This window comes from Centropristis striata, chromosome 20, assembly GCF_030273125.1.
Source record: "Centropristis striata isolate RG_2023a ecotype Rhode Island chromosome 20, C.striata_1.0, whole genome shotgun sequence".
NCBI classification, from domain to species: domain Eukaryota; kingdom Metazoa; phylum Chordata; class Actinopteri; order Perciformes; family Serranidae; genus Centropristis; species Centropristis striata.
Window position 1 is genome coordinate 2,366,778 of NC_081536.1, and position 18,308 is coordinate 2,385,085.

The 18,308-nt window shown below is 34.8% G+C and overlaps 2 protein-coding genes across 3 annotated transcripts in view; one reads left to right on the plus strand and one right to left on the minus strand.

Annotated features, from left to right (window-relative positions):
* The first annotated feature begins 7,422 nt into the window (after positions 1-7,422).
* nkx6.2 (NK6 homeobox 2) lies at positions 7,423-11,155 on the plus strand. Its single transcript, XM_059359496.1, has 3 exons — positions 7,423-8,491; positions 9,028-9,200; positions 9,523-11,155. The coding sequence occupies exons 1-3, from the start codon at positions 8,059-8,061 to the stop codon at positions 9,769-9,771; spliced, it is 855 nt and encodes a 284-aa protein (XP_059215479.1). The 5' UTR covers positions 7,423-8,058; the 3' UTR covers positions 9,772-11,155.
* Positions 11,156-12,692: 1,537 nt separating this feature from the next.
* LOC131993238 (inositol polyphosphate-5-phosphatase A) overlaps positions 12,693-18,308 on the minus strand; it is a 310,981-nt gene continuing 305,365 nt past the window's right edge. The window contains exons 15-16 of one of the 2 annotated variants that reach the window (XM_059359041.1): positions 15,555-15,591; positions 12,693-14,501 (exon numbers count right to left, since the gene is read on the minus strand). In XM_059359041.1, the coding sequence (XP_059215024.1) occupies positions 14,452-14,501; positions 15,555-15,591 (87 nt within the window). In that variant the 3' untranslated portion in view covers positions 12,693-14,451. Of the gene's footprint in view, positions 14,502-15,503; positions 15,592-18,308 lie in introns of both variants that reach the window. The other variant, XM_059359042.1, reaches the window with a different exon arrangement.

Sequence of the window (18,308 nt, forward strand, 5' to 3'; positions counted from 1 at the left end):
CCTCTTTAACATATAGCACTCCTGTAGTAATGACAGTTAGCTCTTAAAGTTCTGTACTTACTTGATTCCTGTGGTCTATGTCTAGTACCATCAGGTTGAATCACTTATTGTAAGTCGCTTTGGACAAAAGCGTCTGCTAAATGACATGTAATGTATTGTAAATATAATGAGTATCCAAATAAAGTGTAACCACAACATAATTACATATAACTGCAAACAAGTGGTGTTTTTTTAATATCTCAAGTCAAGTTGTACACTGTGGCTGCTTTATCTGCCTTTCATTCACAGCCTCAGTTCACCATTACATTAAATTACATTTATATTACATTACATGTCATTTAGCAGACGCTTTTGTCCAAAGAGACTTACAATAAGTACTGGGAGTCCAGCTGATGTATGAGGTGTCATCAGGGTGTCATCAGGGTGTCATCACTCAGGTCCACATCACCCAACCAGGAGGCTCCACAGCTGCTCGTCCTCCTTCTTGATGCAGGCGCCATCTAGTGGTTCTCCTGGCTCCACACCTTCCTCCAGTGGTTAAACCTCTGAAGTCCAGCAGATTTTGGTTCAAATTTAACAACTTCCTCTGGATTAATTTCTGTCTCTGTTCAGCATCTTTCAGTCTGTTCTTACATCACATGCATGGCTCCTTTTTCTCCACACAAACTTGGCTATCAGTCAGATTTTTCATTTTATTTTAACCCTTTATCAGGCGAAGAACTACACTGTAAGAAATGTCTGCAGATTTTGCGGTGAAAAACTGCTAACCATGACAGCACAATGCAAGACGCAAGACCGTAAAATGATAAATGGGTTAATTCAGTTTTGGTAACAATGAAATACCATAAATGTATAAATCACCCAAAACAGTATTTTTTTTTACATTAAAAAAAAAAATACATTACTCCACTGTAAAATACACTGGCACCGTGTTTGTGACAAAAATATACTGTAATATATATATACAAACCATCATTTTTGCATTTATTTTTTGTAAAAATACTTTTTCTCACTGTTAAATGTACTAAACACCATATCTCTAACAGAAATATCTTGTAATATTTAATGGTAAAATCTTTCATTTGTGCGGCATTTAAAAAGTATTTTTTATTTTATTTTTTACAGTAATATATGGACTAAAATGGCAATCTTAAATGTGAAATCAACAGTGCTAATATCATTTTACCGTAATATTAAAAAAAGTTCTACCGTATTTATTACGGTAAAGTTCTGGCAACCACAGCTGCCGGTTTTTTACCATAAAAACAACAGATGTTTTTTTACAGTGTATATTTGGTAACTTCAGTGGATATCAAAATGGGGTCGAGAAAAAAGTTGCAAATTTACCAGATTAAAGTGGCAAATCGACAAGAAAAAAGTCGCAGATTTAAGAGATTTAGAGTGGTGAATCTGTGAGAAAAGTTGCTTTTTTCCCCACTTCTTTCTCATAAATCTGTGACTTTTTTCCAAGCAGATTTGCTACTTTAAATCTCTTAAATCTGCAACTTTTTTTCTTGTAGATCTGCCACTTTAATCTAGTAAATTTGCAACTTTTTTCTCAAAATATTTTTATTTTTTATTTTGGATATCCGCTGAAGTTACCAAATACGTTTCTTCGCCTGATAAAGGGTTAATTAACAAAGTATAAAGCTGCCAGGAACCCAAAATACAAACAAAAGACACAGGTGTCTATGGAAATGTACCATTTTTTAAAACCATTTCTACACACGTAAACAAATAATAAAACTATAAAACAGTCTATTTGCATGTAAATTAAAATAGTAATAGTTTTCATTGTAGAAAGAAAATTCACATTTTAAAAATGGTCTAGAAACATAAATGTCACACTGAAAGCTCCTATGATGCACTTCCAACTGGCTTTCTCAGCTTGACTACATATCATGTAAAAATAAAGTTATTACTGTAAATAAAACATGTATTTTCAATAAATAGATGGACTCCAGGAGGTTAAATGACTGATTTGAACTAAGCCATGTGACTATCAGAGGAGAGTCTTGTGTGCTTTGTGGATAGAAACTCAAACTTTATTCATTTTCACAACAGAACGTGATGAAATTGTCCAAGAGCAGCATGCATTTCATGTTATTTCATTGAAGTGTTTCCAGTTTCCCAGTGTTTTTACCTGTTGATAGAATTACAGTGAGTAGGGGAAAAATGTAAATACCAAAAGCTTTCATGTTTTCATTTGGTGAGTTTTAGTGTATAGAACGATATAAACCTTGTTTTATAAGTGCATAGAGAAATTAAAAAACTCTCAGAAAAGGACTATATTTGGTAACTTCAGGTAATATTTTGAGAAAAAAGTTGCAAATTTACGTGAAAAAAGTGGGAAAAAAGGAACTTTTTTTCTCCCAGATTCACCACTTTAAATCTCATAAATCTGCACATTTTTTTCGCGTAGATTTGCCACTTTAATCTCGTAAACTTTTTTCTCTAAATATTATTTTCATATGTTTTTTTTTTTTTACACCTTCTAACAGTATGTAATATCCTCCAATATTCTCTAGGGCTGAAATCTGGAATTTTCAAGTATTTCAATGAGTGTCCTATTAAGGGTTAAAGTGGTGAATCTGGGAGAAAAAAGTTGCTATTTTCCCACTTTTTTTCTCGTAAATCTGCTATTATTTTTCTCACAGATTTGCCACTTTAAATCTCCTAAATCTGCAACTTTTTTTCTTGTAGATTTGCCACTTTAATCCAGTAAATTTGCAACTTTTTTCTCAAAAATATTACCTGTAGTTACCAAATATAGTTCTTTGCCTGATAAAGGGTTAAATTAAAATTATCCTAACACCTATTGCAAAGATGAAAAACAACAATACATAACATCTTTGACACCATATTATGGGATGTCCAAAAACGACCCCATCAAAAAACGTCATGTCAATATTTGTCAAAAATGGACAAATTTTAAAATGGCTAGAAATGCTTAAAATGGGTCAAGTGTGGTCTGTTGATACATATTAGAGCATAATATGACCAGAAATGACAGATAAACATCATATTTTGGGATGTCCAGAAATGGCCCACTTTAAAAAAGTCATACTATAGCATGTTGGTTTTTTGTCAAAAATGGTCAAAATTTAAAATGCCTAAAAAAGCTTAAAATTGCCCAATTATATTTTGATGATACATGTCGTAGTAGAGTTTGTCCAAAAATAGCAACAACAAAAAAAAACACACCATATTATGGGATGGCCAAAAATGTCAAAAATGATCAAATTTTAAAATGGCTTAAAATGCTAGAAATGGGTCAATTATACTCTGTTGATGCATATTAGAGCATAATACAGCCAGTAATGACAAAAAAAAAGGCATACTATAGTATGTTGATTTTTGTCAAAAAATAGTCAAATTTTATTTTTTTTGTCACGATAAAACACTGCAAAAAGTGGCGTACAAACATTCAACAGCTTTGATATACAAAAGTTTGTCCCTATAATGATTAACCTACACATGGTTTCTGACTTCATTTTGGATTTACTAAAAGACCTTTAAATGCATTTTTACCAGCTGGTTTGATGATGAACAGACTGAGCACACCTCAACTTCTGCATGTTTACAAGTGGATGGAACCTCTTTAACTCTACGGAGTCTTATAGGGCTATTTTGTCCATTTTTTAAATCATTTTCATTTTTTTTTTCGTGTCTTTGTAAGTCTTTTTGTGTCTTTGTTAGTCATTTTGTGTCTTCTTTTTTTTGTCATTTTGTCTTCTCATTTTGTGTCTTTTTTTGGTCATTTTGTGTCTTTGTTAGTCATTTTGTGTCTTCTGTGGGTTTTTTTTGGGTCATTTTGTGTCTTCTTTTGGTCATTTGGTGTCTTTTTTTGGTAATTTTGTGTCTTTTTTAGTCCTTTAGTCCAACATAAAATATTATTTTGAATCTATTTTTACTTTCAAAACACTATCATGCTCAATAAAGAATTTTAAATGTTTCAAATGTGACCAAAGGTGTCAAATCTACCATATAAGAGGGTTCCATCCAGTTCTATCATTTGATACTAAATCTATTTGAGCTTGTCTCCAGTTTTACTTGGTATATCATCATCAAACTGAAACTGGCCTCATGGAGTTTACAGCCAGAACTTTAGAGGTAATTTACAGTAGGGCTCCACGCTGCTTTGTTTTCTAGTCTGGATGATGAAGAAGTCTGGATTTGGAGCTTTTGGAGACTCCAGAAGGTTAAATCCTGTTTGAGTCAGTTCCTCAGTGAGCCACCAGGGGGCGCTCCTGGCCAAATTATACAGGTTTATATTTTTTTATCCTGCCCACTGACTTATTTACAAGTAATCACATGTTTAAAAAGGTCCCAGTCCCTTTTTCTTTCCATTTCACTTCCCACTGGGTGTTTAAATGGAAAGACTGGAGGTCTTAAAAATAAAAAATACATATTTTTCTTTACTCTCTGATTATTCCTATTATTATCAAATAATAAAAAACAATAACGATATGAAGTGATTTGTTTATTTTAGCATATTCTGTCATTTCCAATGCATTTATTTGAATATTTGTATCATTAATAATGTTGATTATAAAGCCCAGAGAGGCTGTTTCTGCTGGCTGACTGACTGACTGACTGACTGCAACAAGCGTCTTTTTGTCCAAACATCTGCTTATCTTCCTGTCACTGCTCTGTCAATTCCCATTCGTGTCGAGGTTACACTCAGATAAGATTATCTTTACGCTGTTTATTAACCTATTTCCCTTCAATAGCAGGACAAAGGCCTGCGGGATACGCGCCATCAGCGGGCCAACAAGCCTTTATTAAACAGCACAATAGAATTTAGCGCATAAATAAATCAGCATGTAGTGTTACAGCTGCAGCAACAGGTTCACATTTTATAATTAACTCCTTTAATAAATAATCATAAAATCAACAATTCCTATTGATAAATGTTTTATTCTGATTTGTAATTATTGCCGTTTATATTGGTATTATCATTGTTTTGTACTATTATAATTATATTATAGTTTTATTGTTTTTGCAGCCTACTAATTGATTTCCATTTAACCCTATAAAGCCAAGTGTATCATATTAGATATAGTAATTTTTGAGACCTCTACATCATCAAAAACCTGATGTATACATGTGTTGAAGATAAACAAACTGAGCAACAAATTGCACAAAAATACCAGATGTAGCAAAAATTATATGCAGGTTCCACGAGTGGATCAGTCATTGCTGCATTAAAAAACTTCATATCAGCAGATGTATGATGTTGTGTTATATGGAAAAAATATGTATTTTGCATGTTTGAGGAAAAAGGAAAAGTTAAAAATGTTGTTGTTTGATGTTTTTGTTAGTTCAAGAAAAACAAACTGTGAGCAACAAATTGCACAAAAACACCTGATGCATCAAATATGATACAAATTAGAATTCATATATGCAATTTATTTATTTTTTTTAAATTCGTCAGCAAGTTAATAAGCACTCGGTTTTAAAAAAAATTGAATTTTCTGCCAATTATTTCATGGTTCAGGCTTTATAGGGTTAATTATGATCAAATATAATAACGCACATATGATCCACTCTCAGTCAATTTCTTATTCCTTATAAAAAATAAACGTTATTTTATTAGTTTAATATTTTTCCCAATAATTATCTGTCAAGTTTTTTTTTTCGTTCACTGGGGCGCCCCACGTCTATTTCTGTAACAGATCTGAGTTTAAGAGTTTAAACTTTAAATTACTTGTGAATTTAGGAGATAAAAATTCAAATCATTCATTATGTTAAATCGCGATTATGGTGTGAGGGTGACGGGCTGCTTGGCAGCTGTGCTCCCTGGCTGCAGATGGAGTGGAAAAAGTGCCAATCTTTCTGTCATTGATCTCACACTGGGTCAGCTGCTTTATATATTATTTATTTAACTCACTCTCATTCCACAAAACCAACAGATTGAGCCACGCTTGTTTAAAAAATCATAAAACCATATTTATTTTCCCCCCAAAGCTTCTCCTGTGATCATTTTAGAAAGACTTTAAAACAAGCTAATAAAACCAATGTATATGATCAGGGGGGGGAAATATATATGGCTATGAATTAGAAATAGAGGGCCATTTGCAGAATTAGACGTGGTGTGTACTGCATCCCTTCAACTTGAAGAAATACAGTCAAAATTGTGAATCACCTCGCGTTGAAAAACCTTTTAAAATCCACAATCTTTCCCCGGTGAGCAAATGGGCAGCAAGGTGCATTTGCTGAAGCCTTTCAAATGCTAACGTGGCCATATTTCACTCTTACAACCTTCTCACATCTCCATAAAATATTACAGCACTCACAGTGATGACTGGAGCCGAGCTGGCGCTTTTTCTCACACACTTTCTGCGTAATAACGCAGTTTGTCTGGGAAAAAAACACTGATTATCTCACTCTTATTAACTCAGCTGTGTGTTTTTAAAGAGTTTATTCCCTGTAATGATCCACGTCTGTTTAAATATGCTGCTTTCAAATACCTGATGAAAAACACGTGTTAGAGTTATATGGGAAATAATGGCATTGTTCAAGTTGGGTGAAGTGAAGTGTAATGTTTTACGAAAGGTAAATGACAACACGCTCAGAAAAACTCACTTTATTCCGACCTCATTCCCCAAAGTACCGGGATCAATCACAATAGTGTGCAAAAGGGATAAAAAATAAAAAAAAACACGTGGTGAAAACTCCTAACAGCATATCATAGCAAAATAAATTTTAAAATAGTAAAAAAAGACAAAAAATGAAGTTGAATTTGCTTTTATTTCTCCGTGGACTGGTTTTTAAAATTAAATCTCCAGTCTGGAACCATTAGGAGTCCGTCCTCAGCCTGCCGGGTCCGGTTCTACTTTAATATACTCTTAGTGTCTGCGGTAGCAGCTTATAATGTAAATGTATATTCTTTGTCATATGTGGAAACAATGATTTCCGCGGTGTGAGACGCATCATTAACAGCACCGCTAAAGATCTTAATAGAGTGTGGCTGCTGATGCGTTCATGGTCTCCTCAGACAACCTGACTTCCACTATTTCAAAGTCTTGGTTTCAGTTGAGGATAAAAAAAAAAAAAAGTTTCTGGCCTGTATTCTGAACAGAAAAGTCAGGCATTTTTACATCAACGTACAAAAAAATTACTTACAAAAACGTAAAAATAATCATAAAAACACAACTCTTACTATTGTGAAACATTAAAACGATTACAAGAAGAAGCAGTACCATGTTATGTGTCATGCATGAATGAAAAAAACTATTGGTTATTATTGTAGTTTTAATAAAGCATGAGTGGTGTACAAATAGAAACAATGGTATAAAAAAATAAAATAAAAAATAAAATAAACTTTTGTATAGCCTCTTAAAATTATAAAATAGCCTTTGCTGTATTATGGTAGTTTTTCGGCTGTGTACCGGCTCAGAAACGTCACTTCTCCGCAACATGTATCATCATTTATCATAAATAAATCCAGTCCGAAAAGGTCGTTCATGTGCAGTTTAACTGGAAGCTACTATTTCCGACAGCACGTCAAGGCAGCACCCGTCCAGCGAAGACGCACGTGTGAAGTAGCGGAGTTTCTGTCTCCTCCAATCAGCGCGCTGTCTCACTCAGCCCCCGTCCAATGGGAATAGCGCGCGTGCAGGTGGCTGCGCTATTATCAGCGGGTCCCGCTTCACTGTGAGGCTAGAGCGAGTCAATTTATGGAAAGACAAGTCGAGCCCTTAATGGTTCCCATCAAAACCACTAAAAACATCATCAGAGCGGCCGACAGAGAGGATTCTTCTGCTGGACGCATGCTGCCGCCTCCCAGCTGACTCTGCGAGCAAAACACGCGCACGGAGAGACATTTTTTGGGAGTTTGACCAATCCGCCTCTCCACTTCCACTTCCCCAGAGAGAAGAAGAGAAGTTCGCTTTTGCTCCAAGTTTTCCACTCTTCCTCCTGCAGGATACTTTTGCAGAAAGTGGCCTGGTTCCCGACTCTCTCCAAGCCGCTCTGCGCCTTTTATCCGCCGCTATTAGGTTCTCTTTATTCCCCGTTTTCTACCCGAGCGAGTCCGGTGGTTCATGTCCACAAATGTTAGCGGTGGGGCAAATGGAGGCTAACCGGCAGAGTGCTTTCGTCCTGGGCAGCACCCCGCTGGCGGCGCTGCACAACATGACCGAGATGAAGACGTCCCTGTTCCCGTACGCGCTGCAGCAGAGCCCGGCGGGCTTCAAGGCGCCACATCTCTCCAGCCTCAACTCCCAGATGGCCGGGGGGACCCCGCACGGAATAAGCGACATCCTGGGGAGACCCATCACCACGGCCGGCCAGCTGCTCTCCGGGTTCCCCCGGATAAACGGCCTGACCACCACGGCGGCCGCCGCAGCAGCCGCGGGGATGTACTTCAGCCCGGCCATGTCTCGGTACCCGAAGCCCCTGGCCGAGCTGCCGGGGAGGGCGCCCATCTTCTGGCCCGGGGTGATGCAGGGGTCTCCCTGGAGGGACCCGAGGGTTCCGTGTCCTAGTAAGTCCTTTTATCTCACTCCCTGTCTGTTTGAACACTTTTACGCTCGTTTTTTAATTGTTTAAATTCAGAAAAAAAGCCACATTCTGCACCTTCTATGTTGCAGAATGTTTTAAAGAATTACGCAACGTTGCATTTCTGGTGATTTAAAAAAAAAACATTATTTCGGCCTTAGAGAGGCCTGTCACTACACACAGCAACACAAACTACACTATATTTTACACAAGTAATGTAGAGGTATTATAATGAATTAAAGCTGTACACAAGAATAAAAACTACTTACAAACAACACAAACACCTGACGTTCCTAATAGAACATTTACATTTAATATGATGCTTGATATGACTTTAAAACTTGTAAAACATAATGAGCCAAATAATATTAAAACTATAATAATTTGTCAGTAAACCATTAATGTCATTCAGTCACACTTAGAGGCGTTTAAGGGAATAATTTAGGCGTTATGAATATAAACAATTGCATTTATATATATATATAGCCTATAACTAAACCTCCTCGTGTCTTCTTTTTCCAGGTCAAGCTAACATGATGTTGGACAAGGACGGCAAGAAGAAACACTCCAGACCTACTTTTTCAGGACAGCAGATTTTTGCACTGGAAAAAACTTTCGAGCAGACTAAATACCTGGCCGGCCCAGAGAGAGCCCGCCTGGCTTATTCTTTAGGAATGACCGAGAGTCAAGTCAAGGTAAAAACCTGCTTCATATTATTATTATTAATATTATAATAATGATTAGTAGTAATTATAGTATTTTTTTGCCAATGTGGGAAATATTATTTGGTCAACTTTCACCTCTCTGAAATCACACTTTTGCCAAGACAATTACCTATTTGTGATCATTTTTATAAATCTTAATTATTCAAATTATTATTATTATTGGTGCTTGTGCAATTATTGCTAATTGCTATTATTATTAATTGATTATGCAGGATTATTTACACCTGTTGTGATTATTTAAGTGGATCATTTGTGGCGGACCTGTTGAGCATCTGTGCGCGTCTCTCCACAGGTTTGGTTCCAGAACAGAAGAACCAAATGGCGGAAGAGACACGCAGCAGAAATGGCCACGGCCAAGAAGAAGCACGACTCCGAGACGGAGAAGATGAAGGAGAGCTCGGATAACGAGGACGACGACGAGTACAACAAACCACTGGACCCAAATTCGGACGACGAGAAAATCACGAGACTGTTGAAAAAGCACAAGGCCACCAACCTGGCGCTGATCAGCCCCTGCAGCAACAGCTCGGACACCTTGTGATGCGCACAGCTTGGGGGGTTTGGGCAAAGTGTGTGCGCGTGGGGGGGTCCAACAGAGACTTGTCGCACTCTTTCTGACCCCCTTTTCCACCTGACACTATAAGAACATGCGCCTGATGGGGACCGCATTGCTCAGACATGAGCGAGAGAATGCGTAAAAACCGAGTGTGTGCCAAAAGACGCGCGCACCAAAACATGGCCAGAGACGCATTTTGGCTGCATCCAAACCCACAAACAGACTCTGTACACACGGAGACAGACTGACTGGTGTCAGAACTGGACTTCAACGGGACTGAAAAGTTCACGTCAGTTGAAAGGACACAAATATTTGGGGACAGGAAATTGTTTTGGCGACGCAAATCAGTTTTTACGCATACAAGTGGAGTTTTAACAACAGGTGTAAATGTAAACAAAATATTCTATACACACACAATCCGGATCAGTGTTGGGCTCATTAGTGTGACTCACTACTTTTATTCCACTACTGGTGCAGTGTAATTCATTGTGACATTATTTCCCGTTAAGCCTGGGTCACCTTTCCATTCATCCAGCTCTGAATGTTCCTGTTAATTACATAATTTCCATAATATTTGAATATTATGAAGGAAAAAATACATTATTATGAGCCATTTTTTTAAATTCTGATGCTCATAAAATCTGCACCATTTTTTAGATAACTCGTTTGGGTTTAAACAAAAGCATCCATTGTTTTCTATACTTTAAATAGAGGACAGTAAGCTTTTTAATAGAGCTGATTTATGAGCCGCCAACTCTGATCCGGATCAGACGCATGTTTAAATCGGCAGGTGTAAACGGGGCCTGTGATGCTTCTAAAGCTCAGTGTAACCAGGGTATCCACTGTCCTAAAAGGCGAGAGTGAAGTGTTAGTGAGGAGGCGCAGGTTCGACATGAATGAATGATTTGTGCTGTAGCCTAAAGATGAAAATGTTCCGTGAGATTGTATATATTTTTTACTGAATAAGTTATGTGGAAACGCGCTTCTTCCCTCTCAGATAAACCTGCTGCTTGGTTTTTATTCCTGCAGAGTAACGTCGCCCCCCTTTTTTCTTTTTCTCCACGTTTTCACTTCCGGGCACACAAATGTATAGACGCAAACTGCTGTAAATAATCAGTGTTTTAACCACCATCACAGTTTTTTCATTGGATAAAAGTTTGTGTTACCTCATCACACAGCGGGATAGAAAAAAAAACCAGACCATCGTTTCTGTTGGAATTAAAGAGAGTATTATTGCTTCCGGGAAGGTTACAGGAAGAAAAAAAACACTTTGTATTATGAATAAATTATTTAACAAGCAATTTTTTGTTTTATGATGGGTTTTGTTTTAATGTATGGGCTTAATATAAATTAAAGATAAATTCATGACTATCAATAATTGAATTTCATTTGTGGTAACGGTGATGATTTTAGAGGCTTTGTGGTGGTTTGTTTTAGAAACGACTGAAGAGGAAAACATTTAATTTCAATAATAATAATTAATATAAAAAATACGCTAACTAAATTAAATAGGTTGTGATATTATTATTAGCAGTCATTGTTTACTAAAAATCTCTACAGGTTCAACTTTTATTTTTATTTTAATAAGGCTTTTCAACAAGTTACACAAAGGTGTAAAGACATTATCTTATTAGGCCTATTATTATTATTATTATTATAATAGCAAATGGTCAAATGTTAGATATTCGAACGTTTTTATTATTATTATTTTAGGCAGCTTTTAATTATTATTTTTGTCCTAATCAAAGCGGAAAACGTCACTCAGTCAGCGCTGTTTAAATAACGGACCTTTATATTTTTTGCAGTCTTTTTAGGATTAATAAAGTCTTTAAGCTGTTCGTTATTTCCTCTAGAGATATTAAGCAAAACGTAGCCGTAGTTTAGCTCATTATTAGTTATTTAATTGAAGAAAATGATAATATTTCTAATGTTCTGACTCAGTAATGTGCAGATCCTAACAGAAGAGCTCCCCCTCTGGCTGCCAGCTGCTACTACACCTCCTATTATTATCAATGGAGCAGGATTCAGCCAATCAGAAACGAGCAGCGATAAAATCAAACCCCACTCAGGAATGTTTGATAAAGCGTGTAGTGAACACCTGCTGCCACATAAAGAGGCTCTGGATGAAGAAAAATAAATACTTTTATAAAGTATATTAAAAAAAATACATTTTAATGGCTTATTTATTGGTTTATATTCCAACAGCACAGGCTAAATAATGACTTTTAGTGGCTTTATTCTACGTTATTGTATATATTTTATAAAACTTTATTTTGGAGTGACTTAAGTATCCTTTATATTATATAATAGTGTACAATAATACATGTTATAAAGATGATTTTATAACCCGTTTGTATGTTATTAAAATTCGGGTTGATTCGTTTCGGGAAAGTTTCAAACAAGATATAAAAAAATAGGTTAAAAAAAGTATATTTATTATTTACATTCAGCACTAAAATCTAAATAGATGTATATAGTATTTTTTCCCCATTATTTATATATTTTATTTTATCGCTTCAGCCGGTCGCAGCGAAAAAATACTTCCGCCTGGATAAAATAGTCCGATAAAGGGCTTAAAGATCGCACAATTCACCGAGTAGCTTTTTCTTAATTAAGAAAAAAATATAATATATATTAAATTTTATATATTATATATATTAGCCAATGTGTCCAATGATACCCAGGTCAATAAAAAATAGAATGAACCCAAATAAAGTCGATATTAGGAACTATAATCCTCTAATAAATCATATTTCCTGTTAGGCCAATTAAAGCTGGTGTCACAGATGAGTCTATAACACGGCGGTAATAACGCGCTGATGAGCTGGTGCAGGCTAATTGCTGAAGACCTTTTCTCTTATTGTGCAGTAAGGAGTTAAAGGAGAGGTAATGAGGACAAACAGCCGTTGAGCTCTAATGGTTTTTATTGCTTGAGAACTGCATCACCTACAGTAGAGGCCAGGCCGTCCGGAAGGAAGGGGCTAGAATAAAATCTCTATCTGCTTTTTATAAGATGGAGTGAAGAAAAAACTGCAGCTTATACTCCTACAGTACACTCACAAGGACCAGCAGGAACAGAAACAAGCAGGCTTTTTACAAAAAATAAAAGAAAAATAAAAGAAAATAAAACTTTTTGCCTACAAACCAAATCACACAAGACAACATAAATTGCTGCAGGCACAAAATCATTTCCACTTGCTGTGATTTAGATGAAAAAAAATCAGGCTTCACACAGTCTGAAATCTGTAGTGTAAATGAAATCGATAAAAAGAAAACGCCTCTTTAATGCTCAAATTGTTTGCAATGAAGGCTGCTGGAGGCTACACACGAAAAAACAAATAAAAAAAAGCAAGTCTTCCTGCTCTTTTCCCCACATTTAGAGTTTCTGTCTTTGTTTTTTTTGTTTTTTTTACACATGACATAATCAATAACCTTTACCATCTGACTTATTAAGTATTTTTATAACTCTTACACACTTCATTTCTGTGTAGGATACTTGGCACCATAATGCAGTAACAAAAAAAAGACAAAAAAAAAACAAAAACTAAAAACAGTTTACATTTTAAGGATACCCAAGCCTATCTAAAATATCACATTCAGAACCATAATATTATAGAAATAAGTTAGAGTAAGAATAATAATGAAATAATGTGAGAGTGCTATATATGAAACATTATCTTATATACTTGCATGGTCTATGGCACTGCTTAAAACATTCTTGGATAGGCAATAAATCACGTCCTGACTATTCAAAGGTCACTGTGGCTGCAGGAACTCCCAAACAGTCGCTCTGTTTCTCCGCCGCACACTTCAGCATTTAAACATTTTGGTAAGAATTATAAATTATCTCTTTAAAAAGTACAGTATATAAAATGAGACTCAACTGATGTGTCAGGCATGGCAGTGTGTTGTGCACACAACAACTCAAAAACAAAAAAAAAAAATGGATATATTTATATTTATATATAGAAATTGTTGAAATAAACGGATAAATCTATTCCAACAAAAGGGACCACAAAGTTTGGTCAGAAGAGAGAACGGCACTAAAACCATCGACAACTCTATGTTATTATACTGTCCAATGTACAAATAAACCTAACAATATAGATATACAACTTTTTTTTTTTTTTGCATTGCACTTTCTTAAAACACCTTACATACTGTGTGGAAAGTAGCTTCTATACAGAGAGGCATACCTAAAAAATGGCAAGTACGGTGTCTAAAAGTATGTAGTAGGACTGATTTCAATTAGAGTTTTGGCAACGAGGCTGTGGCGTGGAAAAGAGTCGTCCATCCGTCTGTCCGTCCTTTTCTTTTTCTTTTTTTTTTCTTCTTCTTCTCTGGGGAATGGGGTTGCATGGCAACAGTGAGGTCAGCGATGTGTGTCTTGTCTGGAGCCGGGCCCTCGGGCGCTCGTCCACATCTCAACAAGTTTTTTTTTGTCTTTTTTCTGTTTTTTTTTTTTTTTATGGAGAGAAAACGGCCGTATGGATGAGGTGTCAGGACAACTGCAACTGGTCAGCACTGCTGAAAAACTTTATCCGGGTTCTTCAGTGTAACGCTTGTGCAAAGTGTGTGTGTGTGTGTGTGTGTGTGCTTGTGTGTGATTGTGTGTGTGTGTGTGTGAGTGTGTGTGTTGGTGTCCTGTTTGTTTCTCCAGTGTTCTCACAGAGGCGCTTCACGGAATATCTTCTCCCCCCTTTGGCAACACTTCCCTGCAGAGAAAAAAATGTGAATTTTTAATCATAAATACGCAGCAGAGTTGTTTCAAATCCAAACAAAAAAACCCACTTTTTCTTTTCTTTTTTCTTTTTTCTTTTTTTTAATTAAAAATTTAAGCACAAGATGCAGTAAGTTTGTAAGTAAATGTCTTAAAATGACTGAGGCATTTTAAGCAACAATTTTTTCACTCATAATGTTTTATTTCGGGATAAAACTCTGCAAAAAAAAAAAAAAAAAAAAAAAAAAAGAAGCTCCTTCAGAACCATTTGTGCAAAAAAATAAAAAATAAAAAATCAAGCAAATCAGGCATTTTAACCTTATAAAGCCTGAACCATGAAATAATTGCCAGAAAATTCAATTTTTGTAAAAACTGAGTGCTTATTAACCTGCTGACGAATTTTAAGAAATAAATAAATTGCATATATGAATTCTAATTTGTATCATATTTGATACATCAGGTCTTTTTGTGCATTTTGTTGCTCACAGTTTGTTTTTCTCGAACTAACAGAAACATATAAACCCTAACATATTTAACCTATTAAGACTTTGACTTTTCCTTTTTCCTCAAACATGCAAAATACATATTTTTTCCATATAACACAACATCATACATCTGCAGATATGAAGTTTTTTAATGCAGCAATGACTGATCCATTCGTGGAACCTGCATATCATTTTTGCTACATCTGGTATTTTTGTGCAATTTGTTGCTCAGTTTGTTTATCTTCAACACATGTATACATCAGGTTTTTGATGATGTAGAGGTCTCAAAAATTACTCTATCTAATATGATACACTTGGCTTTATAGGGTTAAGCAACATTTTTTTCACTCATCATGTTTTATTTCGGAATAAAACTCTGCAAAAAAAAGAAAAAAAAACTCAATTTCAGCTCCATTTCTCAGCTCAGAACCATTTGTGCAAAAATAATAAAGAAAAATCAAGCAAATCAAAGCAACAATGGGAATTATGATAAAGAAAAAATTCATATTTACCACGACATCACTGCACCACACAACACTTGTGCTTATTTGCATTAGGTTTACCTGCCCCCGCTGTTATTCGGAAGGACAGGAAGACGGGCTGGCAGGACGACAGAGACACACCACAGTTAAGCTCCCATCACACACAGGTTATATTAATAAATATATACACAGCTTTAACCCTTTATCAGGCAAAGAACTATATTTGGTAACTTCAGGTAAAATTTCGAGGAAAAAGTTGCAAATTTACTAGATTAAAGTGGCAAATCTACAAGAAAAAAAGTCGCAGATTTACGAGAAAAAAGTGGGGAAAAAGACACTTTTTTCTCCCAGATTCGCCACTTTAAATCTCATAAATCTATGCATTTTTTCTCGTAGATTTGCCACTTTAAGCTCGTAAACTTTTTTCTCAAAATATTATTTTCATATGTTTTTTTTTACACATTCTGGCTGTATGTAATATCCTCCATTATTCTCTAATTTGCAAGTATTTCAATGAGTGCCTTATTAAGGGTTAAAGTGGTGAATCTGGGAGAAAAAAGCTTTTTCCCACTTTTTTCTCGTAAATCTGCAACTTTTTTCTTGTAGATTTGTCACTTTAATCTAGTAAATTTGCAACTTTTTTCTCAAAATATTACCTGAAGTTACCAAATATAGTTCTTTGCCTGATAAAGGGTTAAATACTGTGACAGGTTGAAATATGCATGCAAGTTTGAACATATTTGAAGAGTTTATTTGCAAAAAACAAGCACATTTTTGATTATTTTTCCTTATTGCACAATAAAATACATGACTTGGCAAAATTTTTAAAATGTGCAATGTCTTATTAAAACTACCCAACAGTCATTTGATTGATATTTCCTGCACTGCACCCCCCAAAAAACATAATTTACTAGATTAAAGTGGCAAATCTACAAGAAAAAAAGTTGCAGATTTCAGAGATTTAAAGTGGCAAATCTACGCAAAAAAAGTTGCAGATTTACGAGAAAAAAGTGGGAAAAAAACAACTTTTTTCTCGCAGATTCACCACGTTAAATCTCATAAATCTGCAAATTTTTTCTCGTAGATTTGTCACTTTAATCTTGTAAACTTTTTTCTCAAAATATTATATTCATATGTTTTTTTACACATTCTGGCAGTATGTAATATCCTCCATTATTCTCTAATTTGCAAGTATTTCAATGAGTGCCCTATTAAGGGTTAAAGTGGTGAATCTGGGAGAAAAAAAGTAGCTTTTTCCCACTTTTTTCTCGTAAATCTGCAACTTTTTTCTTGTAGATTTGCCACTTTAATCTAGTAAATTTGCAATTTTTTTCTCAAAATATTACCTGAAGTTACCAAATATAGTTATTTGCCTGATAAAGGGTTAAATACTGTGACAGGTTGAAATATGCATGCAAGTTTTAACATATTTGAAGAGTTTATTTGCAAAAAACGAGCACAGTTTTGATTATTTTTCCTTATTGCAAAATAAAATACATGACTTGGCAAAATTTTTAAAATGTGCAATGTCTTAATAAAACAACCCAACAGTCATTTGATTGATATTTCCTGCACTGCACCCCCCAAAAAACATAATTTACTAGATTAAAGTGGCAAATCTACAAGAAAAAAAGTTGCAGATTTAAGAGATTTAAAGTGGCAAATCTGTGTGCAAAAAGTCGCAGATTTACGAGAAAAAAGTGGGAAAAAAGCAACTTTTTTCTCCCAGATTCGCCACTTTAAATCTCATAAATCTATGCATTTTTTCTCGTAGATTTGCCACTTTAATCTCGTAAACTTTTTTCTCAAAATATTAATTTTGTATGTTTTTTTTTACACATTCTGGCAGTATGTAATATCCTCCAATATTCTCTAATTTGCAAGTATTTCAATGAGTGCCCTATTAAGGGTTGAAGTGGTGAATCTGGGAGAAAAAAAGTAGCTTTTTTCCCATTTTTTTCTCGTAAATCTGCAACTTTTTTCGTGCAGATTTGCCACTTTAATCTAGTAAATTTGCAATTTTTTTCTCGAAATATTACCTGAAGTTACCAAATATAGTTATTTGCCTGATTAAGGGTTAAATACTGTGACAGGTTGAAATATGCATGCAAGTTTTAACATATTTGAAGAGTTTATTTGCAAAAACCAACACATTTTTGATTATTTTTCCTTATTGCACAATAAAATACATGACTTGGCAAAATTTTTAAAATGTGCAATGTCTTATTAAGACAACCCAACAGTAATTTGATTGATATTTCCTGCACTGCACCCCCCCAAAAAACATAATTTAAGATAATATATCAAAATGGAGATATCTGTTTTTGCAATTTAACTCTTTTTTTTCCTCCAACTATTTACCACATGGGTTATTGTCATTATTCTGCTTCAAAATGTTCTACCTGTCCATCTGATAAAACATGGTAAAAAATGAATAATAATAATAACAAAAAAAAAAAAAAAAAAAATTGAAATATCTTAACAAAACAACCCAATTGATTATTTCCTGGATTGCACCCCCTAAAAAAACATAATTTAGGATAATATATCATATATCATATAACGGACATATCTGTTTTTGCAAATTAACTCTTCTGAAACTCTTTTTTCCAATTATTTGCCACAGGGATTACTATTATTATTATGCTTCAAAATATTCTTCTTGTCCAACTGGTAAAATATCTTAAAAATGACTTAAACTACTTATTTAATGATAATAATGGCACTTAAACCTTTTAATAGGGAGATATTTTATCCTTAAATTGCAATAAAATCAATGCAGGTGAAAGCCTGTGTAGTATAAGTGCATTTTATACTCTTTAATAACATTATTAC

What these genes read in the sequence shown, in the direction of transcription:
- nkx6.2 (XM_059359496.1), top strand. Translation starts at nt 8,059, where the DNA reads ATGTTAGCGGTGGGGCAAATGGAGGCTAACCGGCAGAGTGCTTTCGTC. An exon ending in CCCGAGGGTTCCGTGTCCTA is followed by an intron (nt 8,492 to 9,027) that starts GTAAGTCCTTTT and finishes TTCTTTTTCCAG; the next exon opens with GTCAAGCTAACATGATGTTG. An exon ending in TGACCGAGAGTCAAGTCAAG is followed by an intron (nt 9,201 to 9,522) that starts GTAAAAACCTGC and finishes GTCTCTCCACAG; the next exon opens with GTTTGGTTCCAGAACAGAAG.